This window comes from Pteronotus mesoamericanus, unplaced genomic scaffold (genome assembly GCF_021234165.1).
Source record: "Pteronotus mesoamericanus isolate MK-2021 breed Mesoamerican mustached bat unplaced genomic scaffold, CSHL_Meso_final contig_82, whole genome shotgun sequence".
Taxonomy (NCBI): domain Eukaryota; kingdom Metazoa; phylum Chordata; class Mammalia; order Chiroptera; family Mormoopidae; genus Pteronotus; species Pteronotus mesoamericanus.
Window position 1 is genome coordinate 12,148,917 of NW_026555265.1, and position 19,875 is coordinate 12,168,791.

Consider the following 19,875-nt stretch of genomic DNA (forward strand, 5'->3'; position numbering starts at 1 on the left):
TCTAATACGTCATTTAAGGCCAATATTTCTTTATTGATTTTCTGTTTGGATGATCTACCTAGAGTTGTTATGGAATGTTAAGATCCCATACTATGATTGTGATTTTGTCAGTTTTTCCCTTTAGTTTTGTTAGTAGTTCTTTTTATATTTTGGTACCCCTGATTGAGTGCATATATATTGAGAAGTATGATGTGTTATTGATGTAGTGTCCCTTTTATCATAAAATGTCCACCTTTGTCTCTTATTACCTTTGTTATCTTGAAATCTATTTTTTAAGATATCAATATGGCTACATGTGCTTTTCTGTTTATGCCATTGGCTTGAAGAATCATTTCCACCCTTCACTTTGAGTCTACATTTTGCCTTGTAGATTTGATGTGTCCCCTGAAAGCAGCATAAGGTTGGATTCTGTGTTTTGATCCAATCTGCTACTCTCTGCCTTTTTATTACTGCATTCAATCCATTTACAATCAGGGTAATTATTGATGTGTGAAGACTTCCTATAGCCATTTTATCTTTTGTTTTCTGGTAGCCCTTTACTTCCAATGGTTATTTTCCTTTGTGTTTCCATCTGTTGTTTTTATTTGGTGGTATTCCACACTTTTTTCTTCTGTTTTCTTTTTTGTGTGTGAGTTATGTGCCTCAGCTTTAGATTTTTTTTGGTGTGATTACCATTAAGTTTATGTAAAAGAAAGTTTCATATATACAGTAGTCCTTTTTATTTTGAATTTATCTAATCTTCACTCCTTTTTGCAAAATCTCCTTTTATGTTTTTGTCATCTCAAATTATCCCTATCTACACTGTGAGTTTGTTGGCGATCTCACTCATAGTTTTTTGACTTTTTGTTCTGTTTCAATTAGAATAACCTCGAGTGTTTCCTGCAATAGAGGTCTTTTGGTGGTAAATTTCCTCCACTTCTGTGTGTCTGGAGGAGTCTTTATTTCTCTTTCATATCTAAAGAGTAACTTTGCTGAATATGTTATTCTTGGCTGGTAATTTCTCTCTTTCAGTAGTTTAAATATTTGTTTCCACTCTTTTAGTCTGTAGGGTTTCTGCTGAGTAGTCTGATGATAATTTAATGGGCTTTACTTTACAAGTTACTTTCTCCTTTTCCCTGGGTACCTTAAGAATTCTTTCTTTGCCATTGCCATTTATTTTTGACAGGTTTAATAGCGTGTGCCTTGGAGAAGGCTTTTTTGGATTGAGGTAATTGAGTATTCTGTTTGCTCTTTAAATTCCAGAATCTAGCTCTTTCTATAGGTTTGGGGACTCCTGTCAACTTTCAGTTTGAATATGCTTTTTGTTTATTTCCTCCAGTTTTTCTTCTTATATTGCCCTTTCTGATGGAGTTGGATAGTTCTCACAGAGTTCTTTCATTTTTTTTTTAATGCTCAAGTGTCTCTTTAAGATTTCTATCTTTGATATCACTAATTCTTTCCTCCATATGGCCAGCTCTCTTTCTTATGCTGGGTACTTTATTCTTTTTTTCCTCTGCAATTCCTTATATATTTTATAATTATTTTAATGTTGGTAGAACATGATAGCTTTTTTTAATAACTCATTTTTTACTGCAGTTTTCCCTACCTGTTATCTACCCTATACCCTCTTCCACCTCCAGCCACACCCTTCCCCCTTTCTTTTATTGAGTTCTTGATCTTCAGAATTTCTATTTGGTTCTTTTTTTAAAGTTTCAATCTCCTTGGTAAAGTATTCGTTTTGGGTATTTCTCCTTTTTACTTTGTTTCTGAGTTTGTTAAACTGCGTACCTGAGTTTTCTTGCATCTCATTGAGATTTTTCAGAACTGCAATCTTTAATTCTCTTGTCATTTAAATCACATATTTCCATGTATTTGTTTTCAGGAGATTTGGTATTGTCTTTATTTTAAATTGTATTTTATTCTTTATGCCATTACAGTTGTCCCAGATTTTCCCCCTTTGGCCCCTTCCACACAGTGCCACCGCCCCCCAACACTCCCTTAGGCAATCTGTACTTCGTTGTCTTTGTCAGTGGGTCCTGCATATATGTTCTTTGGCTAGTTATTCCCTATGCTGTACTTTACATCCCCTTGACTATTCTGTAACTACTAATTTGTATGTCTTAATCCCTTCACCTTTTTCACCACCCCTGACACCCTCCTATCTGGTGACAATCAAAATGTTCTCTGTATGATTCTGTTTCTGTTCTGCTTGTTTATTTTGTTTTTTAGATTCAATTGTTGATAGTTATATCTAACTTTTCATGTAACACTTTAGCTTTTTCTTGTCTAGGAAGCTCTTTATTTGTCCTTTGATTCTAAATGATAGCTTTGCTGGATACAGTAATTTAGGTTGTAGGTCTTTGTTTTCCATCACTTTGAATATTTCTTGCCAATCCCTTCTAGGCTGCAGTTTCTTTTGAGAAATCAGCTAGTAGTCTTATGGGGGCTCCCTTGTAGGTAACTAATTGCTTTTCTCTTGTTGCTTTTAAGACTTTCTCTTGGTATTTAAAGTTTGGCATTTTAATTATGATGTGTCTTGGAGCTGTCCTCTTTGGGTCTGTCTTGCTTAGGAGACTCTGTGCTTCCTGGACTTGTATGTCTTTCCTTCACCATGTTAGGGAGGTTATCTTTCATTATTTTTTAAAACAGGTTTCTAATTTCTTGTCTCTATCTTCTCATTTTGGCACTTCTATGATGTGAATGTTAGTATACCTGAAGTTGTCCTAGAGGCTCCTTACACTATCCTCATTTTTTATAATTCTTTTTTCTTACCGTTCAGGTTTTTTTTTCTTCCTTATCTACAAATTGCTGATTTGACTCTCGGCTTAATCCACACTGTACTGTTGATTCCCTGTAAATTGTTTTTTTATTTTTAATTAGTGTATCCTTTGTTCCTGACTGGATCTTTTTTGTATTGTTGAAGTCCTCAGTAAGTTTCTTGGAGAATCCTTATAACCAGTGTTTTGAACTCTGTATCTGATAAACTACTTTTCTCCATTTTGTTTAGATCTTTCTCTATAGTTTCATTCTTTGCTTTCATTTGGGACATGATTCTTTGTCTCCTCATTTTGGCAGCCTTTTTTTGTGTTTGTTTTTATGTATTAGTTAGAGCTACTATGTCTCCCAGGCTTGATAGAGTAGCTTTAAAGTGGCAGGTGTCTGGTAGGGTCCAGTGGCACAGCCTCCTCTATTTTCCAGGCCAGGTATGCAAGGTGACCCACTGTGTAGGCTGTGTATACCCTCCTGTTGTAGTTGAGCTTTTGTTGCTATTGGCATGTCCAAGGTCAGCCAATTCCTGTGTTCTGTCCGGGGTCACACAGCATTAGCCACAAAGTGATTTGCATATGGCTGCTACTTGTGCTGGGCTTGGAGGTGCCTAGGAGAGGACAAGCTTTGTACCAAGTTTGGCTCTCTAGTGCCAGGCCTGGGGCAATTTAACAAGAGATACAGAGCACACTGAAGTCAGATGCTGCTTGTTTGAGAGAATTTTGGAAAATCTGAAGCATGGGCCAAGTCAAGCCTTTCATATGGAAAAGCGATTGGAAAAAACTTGTGAGGGCCTGAAAATTGGGTGGGGCAGGGTCTCAGGGAATAACCAGATGGGGTAAATAGTGTAAGCCAGGTTAATGGAGTCAGATACGGTGCCTACCTGCCAGCTCTGTGGTTCTATGTGGGGATAGCTTAGAAAAGGAACAATAGCTTCTGCCAGCACTTTTCTCTGGCAGAAAGCTGCCCCTCAGCTCTTTCCCTGATGCTGGAAAATTCAATTCCTCCCCATATTTCTCTGATGCACTGGAGCTTAGAGGTAGTGAGTCAGAGTAAATTGTGCATGGGCCCATTAAGAGGTACTGCCTTGAGACTCTAGCATTTTGTCTTCCACAGCCTCAATCTGTGCTGGTTTTTATAGTCAGAAGTTATGGAGACTTATCTTCCTGGCACTGGAACCTTGGAATGGAGGTCCTTGTGTGGGGCTAGGACCTCTTGCTCCTGAGATATCATTCCTGATTTTTATCTGCCAAATGTGGATGTGGGACCACCCTGTTCTATGTCTCTGCTTCTCCTACCAGTCTCTATGTGGCTTTTTCTTTAATTCTGTAGTTGTTGGACTTCCATCAGCTCAGTTTCGAAAGGTTCCAAATGATGGTTTTCTGTAGTTTAGTTGTGATTTTGATCTCGTTGTGCAAGGAGTTGAGCCATGTTTACCTGTGCCATCATCTTAACTAGAAGTCTCTATTTGCTTTCTGAGCTGCCTCATTACATTTGTTATTCATGGTATTTGATGGATTCTTCCTTTCTATGCATCTATGTATGAGTGGCCCTTCCCCTATAGTTTGATAAAATGAAGTATTTCTATTGTTTTCCAGTAGGTGGTGCTGAACCCCACGGTTTTTAGCTTTCTAGTACTGCTCTTGCTTTTTAGATCTCTGGGGGTGCGATGAGGTGTGTATGTTGGAAGTTAGCCTGTGTTCCCTGGGAATTTGGGTTCTCCTCTATGTTGGCCATCTAGATCCCGAGGGACCAACCCCACTGGAGAATGTGGTGGGTGATGGGGTTCCAAATCTGTGAAATCCTAGTGCTGTTCCCTGCAGGCAGACGCTGTTGCCAGCAGTGCAACTATTATGTGTGGGGGTGAACTGTGGGGATTTGGCATCTTTCTTTGTTGCTTTGTTCTCCTGATAATGATGACTGATAAACAAATGGGGCATCTCCTCTGTGTCTCCACTTGACTCCTGAATTATTTGCAGAGTATGCTTGTCACTCAGGAAAAAATAGTTTTTGTACCATCAGTTCTTGGGTTTGCAGATAATGTGCTCTGCAGCCTGAAACTCATTACTACAGCTTCTTCTGGGGCCTGCTGTGAGCTCTGGGAGGATTAAAGGAGGCGAACACTGCCTGCCGTTGTTTCTTTCATTGCAATGCTGATTACCAGGCAACTGAGGCCATACCTTTGTGCTTTGCCACTGGCCTCAGCTGCAGCTCCTACTGCGCACTCCTGCAGGAATGCTCACTGACTTTCTTTGCTTTTCCCAACTGAAGGGAGTGCAGGCAGCAACCAGATTTCTCCCCTCTCTGGCTGAGCACTGCAGTGAGCTCCAGACAGCAAACACCTGACTGCAGGGCTGTGTCTGTGGCCCATCTCAGTTCTTCTCCATTCTCACCTTTCTAGTTTGCTATCACTTGCCCAACTTCAGATGTTTCAATACTTGGATCTCTCAGGTGTGTTTGTGTGTTGACGAAGGAATCCTTTGTTGAATTATAGCTATTCAAATTGTTGAAACTTTAAGGGGAGAGACCAAAGGGATCTCTCATGCTGTTTTTCCTCTGATGTTATTTCCAGAGACATCAATGGTCTATTAAATTTTGAGCTGTACAAAGGTCAAAGTCTGTCATAGTCTTAGATGCTAAACATAAACTTTATCACTTTACCATACTCACTGACCTCCTGAAAGCAGCCAAGCACATTCATCAATTTATGACAAATATAGAGTAATATTCACTACTTTCTACTTGTTCTAATGCTAAAATATAATCTAGACTTTCATGTAGAAACAAATGAAAGTAAAAAAAATCAAGACATTCATTTTTTCAAACTGAAGAATTAATCAGTAGTAAAGTTGGTGCTTATATTTATGATAAATATATATTTCACATATATAATGTTTTTAATTCTAAAATTATTATTGGAATGCTGTATAACATACAGTACATGGACTTTCAGGTTTTATAGTCTCAATAACAAATGTCTTAGAATAAAACACTTAAAAATTCACAATACAAACTATGAATCATCAAAAAGCTCCTTTCTAGACAAAATTTAGTTTTGAGAAACAAAACCAAATCAAGAACATATAAATTTCTAACAGTATACAGTATAAGTAATTTTTTAAAATGTATTTACTTATTTTTTTTTTGAGAATCAAGATGGTAGAAGAATGAGTGAAAGTTATCACACTGACCTCGTCCCAGGAACAAGGTGAAATTACAACTAAATTGTGAAGAAATCACCTGGAACAAAAAACTGAGCAATAGCAAAGGAGGACACTTACAACCTCAGACAGGCAGAATCGGCCTTAGCACAATCTAACTGGTAAGGAGTGCAGTACAGTCTCAAGAAAGTGGGCAGCGCGCCCATGGACAGCAGCACCAGAAGGTTATTGAAACGGCCAGTTGGATCCCCCTGAGAAGACTGGGGTCTAAACTGTAAGCGGGGATCCTCGCCTAGAGCACCAGAGCCCAAACAGTACACAGATAACAGCCAGCTGCAAAAAGCGGAAGGGTTTCTCTCTGCCAGAGACAGGTGGCTGGAGACGCAAAGAGTTGATTAAAGGGTCAATGTGTAAATTGGCAGCCACCTACACCCTGGTCTCCGGCAAAGGGGAGAGTGGGCTAGAGACGCCTGAGGAGAGACTGGGGAAGGAGGCTTTAGGGAGAGAATGGCAAGAGTAGCTGGCGGGATCCCCCATACGGCAGCTGCCGTCTGACTCTGGCAGACCACTCCCCTGAGCAGCAGCAGCAGCATGAGAGGACCCAGTAACCACGCCCCCAGGGGGGACTCTGCACCACACTGTGGTGTCTCTAAGCTGGCCTGCTGAGTGCAGAGTGACCAGATTAACAGTTGAAGGAGACAGCCACAGACAGTAGATTCCTGGAAGTCTCGAACAGACTGCCTAAGAGAAGACAGGGTCAACATCTGATATCATCAGTGGCAGATCCAGAAAGAAAAAACCTGTCTCCTACCGCAGAAGTTTACACCACAAAGTCAGGAAATGAAGACAGAAATTTAAGAAGCAGAGGCAAAAAAAGAGAGTCTCACAAATAATGGGAAAACAAAGAAACACCCCTCAGTTGGGAAAGGAGGAATCCTCCCAACAAAGAGAACTAAATGAAACAGAGGCAAGTAAACAATCAGATACTGAGTTCAAAACAATGGTTCTAAGGAAGCTCAATGAGCTCGGTGAGCTCAGAGAGAATTACAAAAAACTACAGGGAAACTATGAGGAACTTACTGCAAACTATATCAGCATGGAAAAGGACATCAGCATAGAAACTATCAATGAGACAAGAGGAAATGAAGAATATAACTTCTGAATTGAAGAACATAGTAAAAGGACTCAAAAGTGGGCTCGATGAAGCAGAGGGTCAAATCAGCAGGCGGGAGAATAAGGTAGAAAAAAACTTCCAGAAAGAGTAATAAAATGAAAAAAGACTCAAGAAGAATGAAGAGGCATTTAGGGAAAGGCAGGACAACCTGAAATGTAATAATATCCGTATAATAGGGATACAAGAAGGAGAAAAAGAGAAGCAAGGGATAGAGAACCTATTTGAAAAAGTAATGATAGAAAACTTCCCTAATTGGAGGAGAGAAGAAGTCACAGGAGGCCAGGAAGCACAGAGAGTCCCATTCAAGAGGAACCAAATGAGGCCCACTCCAAGACACACCATCATTGAAATGGCAAATATCAAAGACAAACAGAGAATCCTAAAGGCAGCAAGGGAGAAAGAGGTAGTAATACGTAAGGGCACCCTGATAAGGCTAGCAGCTGACTTTTCAACAGAAACACTACAAGTCAGATGAGAATGGCAAGAAATATTCCACATCAGAAAAGCAAAGGCCTGCAACCAAGACTGCTCTACCCAGCAAGGCTCTCAATTAAAATGGATGGTGAACTAAGGAGCTTCTCAGACAACAAAAGGCTAAAAGAATACATCTCCACCAAACCAGCATTGCAAAATATGCTAAAGGGACTGCTTTAAGAAGATGAAGAAAAGGAGTCTATGAATACCCAGTTCTTTTCACGGTCACCAATACTTGATATTACCAATATTTTTAATACTTATTAACTTGATTGTGACAAAGATGTGTTGTTACTTTATTATTTGTTGAAACTAAACCTGTCTTTGTATATTTATTGCCTATTTCTATTATTTTTAAAAAGCTTTACATGACTTTTTGGAATTCTTTATCCATTTTTTGATTAAATCTTTATAGAATTTTTTTCCCTAAAAAAAAAAAATCCATTAACCCTTTTTTAGAGGTGTTGCAAATACTTTCCTATTCTAATACTCATCCTTTAACTTTTTATATGTATATTACTGTATAGTATTAAATGTTTAATATACTCATAGTGTCAATATTTTACTTGATAGCTTCTGGGGTTGAATATGATATTTCAGGGTAAGGAAAGTATTATTTTGTATTTTCTCCTAAAACTCCTAAGATTTTACATATTGATTTTTAACTCATCTGAATATTTTTAATATAATGTGTGAAGTAGGGCTCCATATTTGTTTTATTTCAAGTAACAGTGATCCATGCACCTTATTTGTTGAATAAGCCTTATTTTTCCCATTGATTTGAAATATCAATTTAATCATTTATTACATTGTTAGAAAGATATATATGTTTGTTTCTAGAATGCTCATTTTATTTCATTGATATACTTGATTATTTCTGTGCAGGTATCATGATTGCTGAGACTTAATAGATTTAAATTTTTAATATATTTTATAATGGATTTTGACATTTGAAAAAATAAATAAATAAAATCAATCTGCACTTTAAAAAAAAAAAGGAAGGAAGCAGGAACTCCTACTTTTTGCGACAACATGGATGGAACTGGAGAATATTATGCTAAGTGAAAGAAGCCAGTCAGTGAAAGACAAATACCATATGATCTCACCTTTAAGTGGAATCTATTCAACAAAATAAACTAACACAATAAACCACAGGCAAGGAAACATGGAGCAGACTGAAAGTGACCAGAGGGGATGGGGAAGGAGACAATGGCAGAAAGAAGAAGGAGATAAACAAAAAACATGTATGAATAACCCATGGACATGGACAACAGAGTGGGAACTGACTGTGGGAGTGGGGCGTGGGGTGGGATGGGTGCAGGAGGGCAAAAAGGGGAAAATTGAGACCATTCTAATAGAATAAACATGATTTAAAAGGAAAAAAGAAAAAATTGTATTTTCATTTATTTAATAGCTTTTCTATATTTTTATGTCATGCTGGCAATTTTATGATAGAGAAATATATATATTTTAATAAGATTTCAAAAAAACAAAAATAAATAAAAATGCAACTGATTTCTGAATATTAATTTTGTATCCTGCTACTTTGCTAAATTCATTTATCCGTTCTAGTAGTTTCTTGGTGGAATCTTTGGGGTTCTCTATGTACACTATTATGTCATCTGCAAATAAAGACAGTTTTACTTCTTTATTTCCAATTTGGATGTTTCATTTCTTCTTGTCTGATTGCTGCAGCTAAGACTTTAGTACTATGGTGAATAAGAGAGACGAAAGAGGACATACCTGTCTTGTTCCCTATCTTAAGGGGAACACTTGTAGTTTTTGCCATTGAGTATGATGCTGGCAGTTGGTTTGTCATATATTGTCTTTATTATGTTTAGAGTTTTTATCTGAGAGTTTTATGCTGAGAGTTTTATCACAAATGGGTACTGGATCTTATCAAATGTCTTTTCTGCATCTATTGATATGATCATGTGGTTTTTATCCTCCATTTTGTTTATGTGGTGAATCACATTTATTTATTTGAGAATGTTGTACTTACCTTGCATTCCTGGAATAAATCCCACTTGATCATAGTTATGATCTTTTTGATCCGTAGTATTGGGTTTGCTAATATATTGTTTATCAGGATATTGGCCTATAATTTTCTTTCTTTGTAGTGTGTTTATCTGGTTTTGGAATTAGGATAATGCTGACCTCATAAATGAGTTTGGGAGCCTTCCGTCCTCTTGAATTTTATGAAACAGTTTGAGGAGAGGTGTTAGTTCTTCTCAGAATGTTTGGGGAACTTTACCTGTGAAGCCATCTGGTCCAGGGCTTTTGTTTGTTAGGAGACTTTTGATTACTGCTTCAATTTCACTAGGTGTAATCTGTCTATTCAGATTCTCTGATCCTTCCTGATTTGGTTTTGGAAGATTATATGTTTCTATAAATTTATCCATTTCATCTAGGTTGTCCAGTTTGTTGGCATATAGCTGTTCATAATATTTTATTATAATTCTTTGCATTTCTTTGCTGTCAATTTGTTGGGAAACATCCTGTCTGGTTTCAGGAACTGTAACACTGTCAACAGACTGGGGGGCCCCAAGGCTGGAAATAATCTGGAGGCCTTGGAGAAAAAGGCTCCTGAAGAGACACAGCCTGTCCCACCAGCAGGGGCGTAGCTGGTGGGACAGTCAATTATCCCAGTCAATTATTGGCAGCAGACAAGAAACTGGGGGACACGGAGAAAGGGCAAAAAGGCCCACATCTCTCGGCTTGGCTTGGACATGGCCGGAGCCCTCATTCTAGCTGAAAGCAGTCTCCTTATCTCTTGGTGGGTCCCTCCTCCAGCCTGCCTCAGACTTGAAACAGTGCAGGGGTCAGTCCTAAATCAGACCTGGCGATTCCCAGGGAAATCAGGCCTAAAAGTAAATTCTTTAAAGTGTGCTTTGTTCTTCCCTCAACGCTCTGGCCAGTTCATGCTGAGAAGGACTTTTACATTATTTACAGACCCTACTCTGTATTCTTAGGTGCCTTTATGTCTACTTTGCTCTCAAGTTTAGTCTCTCTCTTGTTTATACTAGTCTCCTCTTGGATCCATATAAATCAGTGTGTTCCTGCCATTTGTCTTATTAAGAGTATCATCTATTCTCTGTGACCATTAACATACTGATGTAATGAGATAACCTACACATTCCTGTTACCTAGCCCCACTGATAACCTTTTCAACAAAAGCCTTGGAACAAAGGGCAATGGGGCCGTCTCCACTAGATGGATGTGCCACAGGCTTCTCCACCAAGAGGGAAGTGCCCACGTCTGCTCTTCCCACAGAGAAGTGTTTGCGACGACTCGTGTTTATTTCCCTCATCCGTGACAACCCCAGGACGGGCTCTGTGGGATTCTGAGCCCTGCTCCCATCTCAGCTGGTCCCTGCCCATTTCCCTCAGATTCAGGGAGCGCTGTGCTCCCTGAGGTGTCCTCCTTCCCCCTGGCCGCGGTTGCTGCCTGGGCCGGGACAAGAGACGACCCCAGTGGCACTCCCCAACAGCAGCGCACCCCGTCTAGCTGCCACGCAGCGCAACAGCAGTTGTTATTTGCCCTCTTTCATTTCTGATTTTATTTATCTGGGTTCCTTTTCTTTTCTTCCAACGAGTGGTTAAAGGTTGCGAATCTTATTTATCTTTTCAAAGAACCAGCTCTTGGATTCATTGATTTTTCTGTCATTTTTTAGACTGTATTTAATTTATTTCTGCTCTGATCTTTATTATCTTCTTCCTTCTATTCATTTGGGCTTTGTTTGTTGTTTTTATCAAGTTCCTTTAAGTGTAGAGTTAGATTATTTATTCGTGTTTTTTGAGATAGGCCTGTAATGCCATGAATTTCTCTCTTAGGATTGTTTTCTCTATGTCCAACAGATTTTGGATTGTCGTGTTTTCATTTTCATTCATTTCAAAGTATCTGTTTTCTCCCTTGATCTTATTGTTGACTCATTCCTTATTTAATAACATGTTATTTAGCTTCCATGTCTTTGTGTATCTTTCAGTGTTCTTGTAATCGATTTCTAGTTTCATTGCATTGTGGTCAGAGAAAATGCTTGTTATGATTTCAATCTGTTTATATTTACTGGGACTTGTCTTTTGTCCTAATATTGGACTATCCTAGAAAACATTCCATGTGCACCTGAATGGTAAGTATATTCTGCTGCTTTAGGGTGAAGTACTCTGAAGGTATCAACTAAATCCATTTGATCTAGTGTGCCATTTAAGGCTGCTGTCTGTTGTTAATTTTCCACCAGGAAGGTCTGTCCATTGAAGTCAATAGGGTGTTGAAATTCCTGATTATGGTTGTATTTCTGTCAGTCTCTCCCTTTATATCCATCAAGATTTGCTTTATATATTTAGGTATTCCTATATAGGTTGCATAAATTTTTTCTAGGATTATTTCCTCTTGTTGGATTGTTCCCTTTATTGTTATGTCGTGTCCTTCTTTGTTTCTTACTATAGCCTTGGTTTTAAAGTTTATTTTGTCAAATGTAGGTACTGCTACCCCAACTTTTTTCCTTTTGCATTTGCATGAAATATCTTTTTCTATCTCTTTACTTTTAGCCTGTGTGTATCTTCGATCTGAGATGGGTCTCTTGGAGGCAGCATAAATATGGATCTTGTTTTCTTATCCATTCAGCTACCCTGTCTTTGATTGGATAATTTAAGCCATTTACATTTAAGGTGATTATTGATAGACACTTAGGTAGTGCCGTTTTTATTATTAGACTGTTTTCCTTGATATTTTTTTCTTTCTTTTTTTTTCTTTTTCTTAAAGTAAGCCCTTTAACATTTGTTGCAGTGTTCTGTTTGGTGCTAACAAACTCTGTTAGCTTTTTCTTGTCTTGAAAGCTCCTTATTTCCCTTTCATGTTTAAAGGTTAAAGTAGCCTTGGTTGGAGGTCCTTGTTTTTCATCATCTTGAATATTTCGCACCATTCCCTTCTAGCCTGAAATGTTTCTGATGAGTCATCCCCTTGGTACTCCTTTGTAGGTAGCTACTTGCTTTTCTCTTGCAGATTTTTAGGATTCTCTTCTTGTCTTTAAGCCGTTTCATTTTAATTATGATGTGTCTTGGTGTAGGCTTCTTTGTGTCCAACTTATTTGGGATTCTCTGAGTTTCCTAGACCTGTGTGTCTTTTTTCCTTCACCAGATTAGGGAAGTTTTCAGTCATTATTTCTTCAACTAGGTTCTTGATCCCTTGCTTGCTCTCTTCGCCTTCTGGTATTCCCATGATGTGGATGTTGTACTATTTCATGTTACCCAAAATGTTTCTTAAGCTCTCCTCATTTTTTAAAATTCTTTTTCCTTTTTTATGTTCTGCTTAAGTGTTATTTACAACCTTGTCTTCGAAATTGCTGATCCGATCCTCTGCTTCATCTAACCTACTGTTTATTCCTTCCAGTGTATTACTTATTTCAGGTTGCATTCTTTATGTCCGACTGGTTCTTTTTTATGGTTTCTAGATATTTTTTTATGCTGTTGAGTATCTTTATTATCATTACTCTAAACTCTCTGATAATTGCTTGCCTCCAATTCATCTAGTTCTTCTTCTGGAGAATTCTCTTTTTCATTTTTGCATTCTGTTCCTGTGTCTTCCCATTTTGGCTGTTTCTTTGTATTTTCTGACTTAGTTGTTAAAACTAGTCAACCATTAAACTGATCAGTTTGTTACACTAATCAGTCTGTAACCAGCAGCTGAGCTTAAGCACCACTGATGGAACAGAGTAATTTCTGTGGGTGGAGTTACTACTTCCCTCAGGCTGATGCCACTTGGAGAGCAGTATTCTGTCTAGGAAAGATGACTCCAGTCTTGTTGTAGTAAAGTGGTTTCTTCTGTCTATCCTTGGTTATAAGGCTCCCTCCAGCTCTTATTCAGTTGGTATTCCGGATGTTTTCTCTACAATTTTGTTGTAATGCCAGATTGGTCCTGGGAGGAGGTTAGTTAGTGTAACTTCCACTTACTCCTCTGCCATCTTGGAGCTCCCAAGGCAACACTACTGTTAATGGATCTACCCAGGTTTTTTTCCCTTTTTCAGGGGTTCTGAAACATCTAGTGGCTTTCTAAAATAATTACTGCACTTGGGAAGTACTGGAAACATCTCGTAGGTATTTCAAAGGTGCCATGTAGAATGATCACAAGTGCTCTTCTAGGAAGCTAGGCCACTGGGCCTGCTGGTCAGCACAACTAATGTTGCAGCATTGCTTCATCTAATGGGTAATTAACAACCCATGGGACAGAGGTTTTATAGGCTTCATCTCAACTTCAAGGAGAACCTGTGGGTAAATATGTGGTTTTCCAAAACATAGCCATCCAAATTTAAAAAGTTCCCTTGCTTTGGATATGTACTAAGGTAATTATTAATATGTGGTTCTAAGATAACATGAACTATTGCATGTGGCTCTGTGTAAATCTCAAGGTTATCACAAATTGGGGAGAAAACAGCTAAAGTGACACAGGCAGGTAAACTAATAGGATCACTAAAGTGATTTCTAGATAGAAAGAGTAATAAACATAAGTTGTATTTCTTTTCTTTCTAAATTAGGGTCAGTATCATGAGGACAGATGCCCAAAGAAATAGCATTTCACTGCTTGACTCCTAATTTAAAGCTATAAGCTGATGATCATCCTCATCACTTTACTATCAGGAAGGGAGACATTTGTAAATAATGAGGCCTAACCAATGCCATCAGTGAAAGTTGTTATATTTGTGGTTGCTGATGTGCTTTTATCTGCATAAATGTCTATGCTTTATGGAAAAATGATAATAGAAGAAATACATACCTTCCATAAGATCAACTTGCTGATGAATCAGTATTTTATCTACCTAATATAGTGAAAAAAAATTAGCTTTAAGTACATATCACATTTTTTAAGCTGACCAAATTAAGAACCATTTTTATATTTTTAAGAATGCATGTAAATATCAATATTTATCAATATTCTCAATATTTAACAATACTTTATATTAATTTTAAGCATAAAACTGTAGTTAAATAATTTATAATTTAAAAAGGATCTTGAATGTGTTCACTATTGAGGGGGGCAAATGACTTAGACAGGAATCTCTATAAAAATAAGAAAACACTATTCCTTCTTGAAGATGTTTAGGAGACAGGAAGACCTTTCCATGCATTTAAGGAACTTTATAAATATAAAAAAATTTTAAGTAATCTTGATATAATTTTTTGCAGTAAACACTGACTTGTCCTACATATTTTGTGAGTCCTGATTTAATAAAAGGTCTACTTAGACTATTTGTTGAATATGTAAACTACTTAAATTTTTATAAAATATGCTGCTCAAGTGCATTATGGGAAATCAAACTGATAAAGAAAGTACAAAATAGACAATTTATTGAAAAGTGATTGACTATTATGTAAATATTTGTTTACTTATTTATAGATTGAACACATTAGAATTTCTACTTTATCTATGAGATTCCTAATACCAAATATGAAACCTCACATTGCTGAGATAAACTATTATGCTATATGTTAAAATCCAACATTTTATTTTTTTATTGGTGATGTTGATTCTGAGAAAGAAGATTGCTATCAAGAAGGAATCCTGGTGGCTAACTGGGATCTAATTTTTAAAAAGAGCCTGGTAGCTGCTTCTAAACAGGGGCCTCTTATGCAAACCACAATTCAGAGAGAAGCTTGCACTGAGCTTTCTGTCTCCCACACTGAATTGCCTGCCCTCACTGTTCCTCTCATCTGAGCCAGACTGTATAAAGGAATTCCTAAAACTGTATTTCAACCAATAGGACTGAGACTTTCCCTTTCCATTCAGAGCTGCACAGCTATATTCTTTTCGGTATCTTTATTGACCAATCAGAAGAGCTCCATTCTGACCAATAAGGACATGACAGCTTTTAGGATTAATCAAGGGGTGAGGATTTAGAGACCTCATTTGCATGAGAACAGACCAATCAGTGACAAATGGCAGGGACTTCTTTCTACATTAGTCAGCTCTACTCTAGTTCAGGGAGCATAATTTCCCTTTTCCCCAAGCACTGAAGACTGAGAATGGAACAGAGAAGAGCAGGTGAGCACACTGGACCTAAGTGGACTGGGATGGAGCAGAACTGTCTAGCCAAAGAGAGGCTTCGCCCTTGGGGTACCTCGCCTAAGGGCTGCCTCACAGCCATGTTGTTCCACAGATGTGCTATTTCATAGTTAATTGTAACACTATTGAGCTGTTCCATAGCAATGCTGAATCTCAATTGAGTTGTTTGCATTGATTTAAGTTTCCTTCTTCATTGCACCCAATATAGAGGATTCTGGTTGGCATTGAACTAGCACTAATGACTATCAGTTGACAGTAGTATTTATAAAATTGGGTTTTGCATAGAACAAAAGCATTATAAAAATACAATTTTACTAATTAAAATAAAAAGTGGATCGTATTATATACAAAATATTAATTCCTTTTTTGGTACCACTTATTGGAACTCAACAGTAAATTGAGTTTGATCTTTCTTTTCAATTCCTAGCAAATTACTTGGTGTTAGGACTAAAGAGCCCAGGATACCAAGGTTCAACAAGTAAAAAACCATTCCCACTTCCCTGGCATTTTGATGCTAAGCAAGTTATGTAATTTTTCTAGACCTCAATCTCCTCTTCTGTAAATTGGTGATAATTATAGCACCTATATATCCTAAAGCTTTTGAAAGGATCAGATGAGTTAATACTTGTATCATACTTAGGAACAAAGCCTGGACAATGGTGCTTAATAGATTTCTGCTGATGGCTATTACCACAGATTATACTCAACAGCATAGAAAACACAATTTCCTAAGCCATTTGTAGTTTGATTTAAAAGTAAACCTGACCTGGAAGAATTAGAGTAATTTGTTAGCAAAAATGTTTTACCATTTAGACTTTTGCAAATTAGTCATTTGTTAAAAAGTAAACTGGAAGCTTGGTTTTATTTTTATGACTCTTTTATGTATTTGAAATTACCTTGCTTAAATATTCCAACCCTGGAGGACAGTCTGGTGGCGGTAGTGGTGCTGGCATCCACGTAGGCCCCAAAGGTTCAGCTGGCTGACTATACACCGGCTGGTGTTGGATAGGAAAGCCTACTGAACCAGCACTGGAATGGCTAGGTGTTGGGACTGAGTTGTTATCCTGGGGGTCAGGATAGGCGTCCTGGGGGCCAGGCTGGATCCTACATCCTGAAAGTTCTGAAATATAAACAAGTAAAATAGTTTGTATCTGGGAAGAAAAACAGAAACATCAATACATTTAGAATTGTCCCAGTTATCTATAAACTAAAATTTCAGCTCAAGAATACTGTTTCAACAAGGCTTAAAATTTGAGTTTTGTCCTTCAGCAAGTTCTCTATTAAATATCAGTGGCTTCATATACACTTCCATTCTGAGGGGGGTAGAATGTGAATCAAGTCATTTTACAGTCTTACCGTTGCTATTAAAAATTTAGATATACGTTTGAAATCTAAAAAAAAAGGAAGAAAGAAAATCAACAATGATCTAGAGTCACCTACATAAAGATTCTGGAATTTCTTCATGGAAAAGAGAGGTGGCATTGGGAAGAGGGCCCATAATAGTGACTTTGAGCCAATGTTTCCAAGACCAAAACACTTCATAAAAATTATATTTTGAAATTCTAACATCATCTCTTATATGTACAGAACTGGGGCCAGTTGTGCCTCCTCAAGGGATATTTGGCAAGGTGTGGAGGTGTTTTTGGTTGTCAAAATGGAAGGAAAGGTTGATAATACTGACCAGGAAGGCTACTAAATATCTTAAAATACCCAAAACAGAATCTTTAAGAAAAGTAAAAAGAATTATCTCTCCCAAAATCTTATAATGCCAATGTTCAGAAACCCTGATATAGAGGTAAAGGTATGTCATCCATTTACTAGTCTCCAGATACTTTTCTGGATTAACATCTGCAAAAATTTTAAACCATAGGGTAGCCCATTCCTGAGACAATTTACATGAAAACAAAAGTTCACTATAGTATTAAGATTACAGATTTAAATTTCACAATTTAGTACCTTGAGCATTATGGGAACAGAACTGAGAACCAAGGTAGATAAAAATGTTATAACAAACAAAACTGTCTTAAATTATTAATAAGCACAGTGTATACTGTGTATACTCTACATTCCATGTAAATTTCACAAGTTATACTCTACATTCATTGTGATTTTTGAATATACTGAAGCTTCATAGCTTATATGTATAGTGCACAGAGTAACAATTGCATGGCAATGGAATATAATTGGAAGGGACTGTACTCCACAATATTTAAAAAAACTAGCTTTCATAATATTTTAACAGTAAAAGCTATGCAAAAATTTAACTTAGAATATGCAATTTGTAAATGCTCTTAATGGAACACTGATGAAAAATACATATACAATTAAAAAGTAAGACTAAAAATGAGCTTAAACCTCATACTGCGGTCTTTTAAAAACTTCAGTTTTTATAATTAATTCTTTCTAAAACAAACAAGTATTTACAGATAATCTATAATCTGACTCTGTTCTAGAATCAGTGGATACAGATATCAACAACCCAACCTGCTCTCTTGGGGCTTACAAGCATCTTATGGCAGACAGGAAATAAGGTTTTTGTTTTTGTTTTTGTTTTTGTTTTAAAGATTTCAGATTGAACTGATGGAGAAAATGCATGGGAAGAGGGGAAAATATCAACTACTTGCTTTTAAATTGGTAAAATTTAAGTTGAGAACTAAATGATGACAAGGGAAAAGCTTTGTATGACAATCTGGTGAGAAATGTTCTACGAAGAAAGAAAACAAAATGCAAAAGTCCCCAATTTAGGGATGAATTTGGCATTTTTGAGAAAGAGAAGAACATTTTAAGGGAGAGAAAGAAGAGAAGCGGCTGTCAGTAAAGAAATAGGGGCAGTTCATTTAGGGAGCCCCTTAGTAAGGAGTTTAGATTTTACTCCAAGTGTGTCTGTGACAGGCACTATAGGACTTCAAGCAGAAGAGTGAGTTCCCTGATCTTAAGAAGTTTTAGGAGTGCTGAGCACTGGGATTTAAAATGAGGAGCACAGATAAAAATCCTGCCCTCACTGCCTAATGGGAGCAGGAACTTCACAATCACCTTCACTGTACGGGGATACAACGCTATAGTAATTAATTGATTGATTAGAATTTAAGATAAGTCATTTGAAAGAAGGGACCAGTGTTATGCCTATATTTTTCAAAGGAAGGTATTTGAATGAGGAGAAAGGGAAGGAGTTAGGACAGCTTTCCTGAGGACTAAGGGATAAAAGGAGATAAGGATGCCAGCGGCACAGAAAGAACATTTCAGAGAGAAGCCCTGGCATAGCAACAAACATAGGGCCTTTCAAACCAGAGAAAAAGACCCATCTATGCAAACAGTAGAGAGCCAGGTTTAAAAAGACCTTAAAGGGAAGTGGCGAGAACCCGCTGTCCAAATTAAACATTTTGGCGTCCAGCTTGAAAGTAATGGGAAGCCAACAGACTCGGAATACTGACTGTAATGTGAAGAGATTTTTATTTTTCTTTATTTTTTTAAGATGTTATCTACCTACCTATCTATCTATCTATCTATCTATCTATCTATCTATCTATCTATCTATCTATCTATCTATCTATTTAGAGTGGGGAAAGAAGGGAGAAAGAGAGGGACATATCAATGTGTGGTTGCATCTTGCTCGCCCCCTACCGGGGACCAGGTCCGCAATCCAGGCATGTGCCCTGCACTGGGAATCGACTCAGCGACCCTTTGGTTCACAGGCGGCAATCCACTGAGCCACACCAGCCAGGACTGTATTTTTAAAGAACCACTAGGGCGGTGGAGATGTGAGTTAAAATAACTTACAAGAATAACAGGACTATCTACCACATTGTCTTAAAAATATTTTTTTAACCTTTATATATGTTTACACACAGGCATACATTTTATTTCTATTTTTGCACACATATACATACAAACATGGAATTGTTTATATGACCCTGGAGAGTTAAAAAGTCATTATGAGCGTGGCCAAATATATCATTGTTAAATGATTTGAACCATCCTAAATTTTGTAGCAAATAAAATAGCTTAATACTTCACAAATTTACATTTGATACACTTTGCATTTTATAAATAAATAAAATGAAGTCAATATAGCAAAGATTAAGGGAAGATGATAAAACTACATGAGGAAAAGGTGAGATTTTTGGTCTTAAGAGTATCCAATAAATCTAGCAAGGCTGTTGTTGTGGTGAGAAATAAACATCATTTTGGCTATATTAATAAAGATAAAAGGGAGAAAAAAGATCATTTCAGAAAAAGTTTTTTTCCTGTGGTAAGTACTTTTTTTAA

General features: G+C 37.3%; 1 protein-coding gene across 1 annotated transcript in view; it reads right to left on the reverse strand.

Moving 5' to 3' along the window:
• LOC129079806 (phospholipid scramblase 2-like) overlaps positions 1-19,875 on the reverse strand; it is a gene marked incomplete at its 3' end in the record, with an annotated part of 61,211 nt that overhangs the window by 36,288 nt on the left and 5,048 nt on the right. Inside the window, exons 2-3 of the mRNA XM_054585054.1 lie at positions 16,506-16,760; positions 14,323-14,365 (exon numbers count right to left, since the gene is read on the reverse strand). Of these exons, the coding sequence (XP_054441029.1) occupies positions 14,323-14,365; positions 16,506-16,760 (298 nt within the window). The remainder of the gene's footprint in view (positions 1-14,322; positions 14,366-16,505; positions 16,761-19,875) is intronic.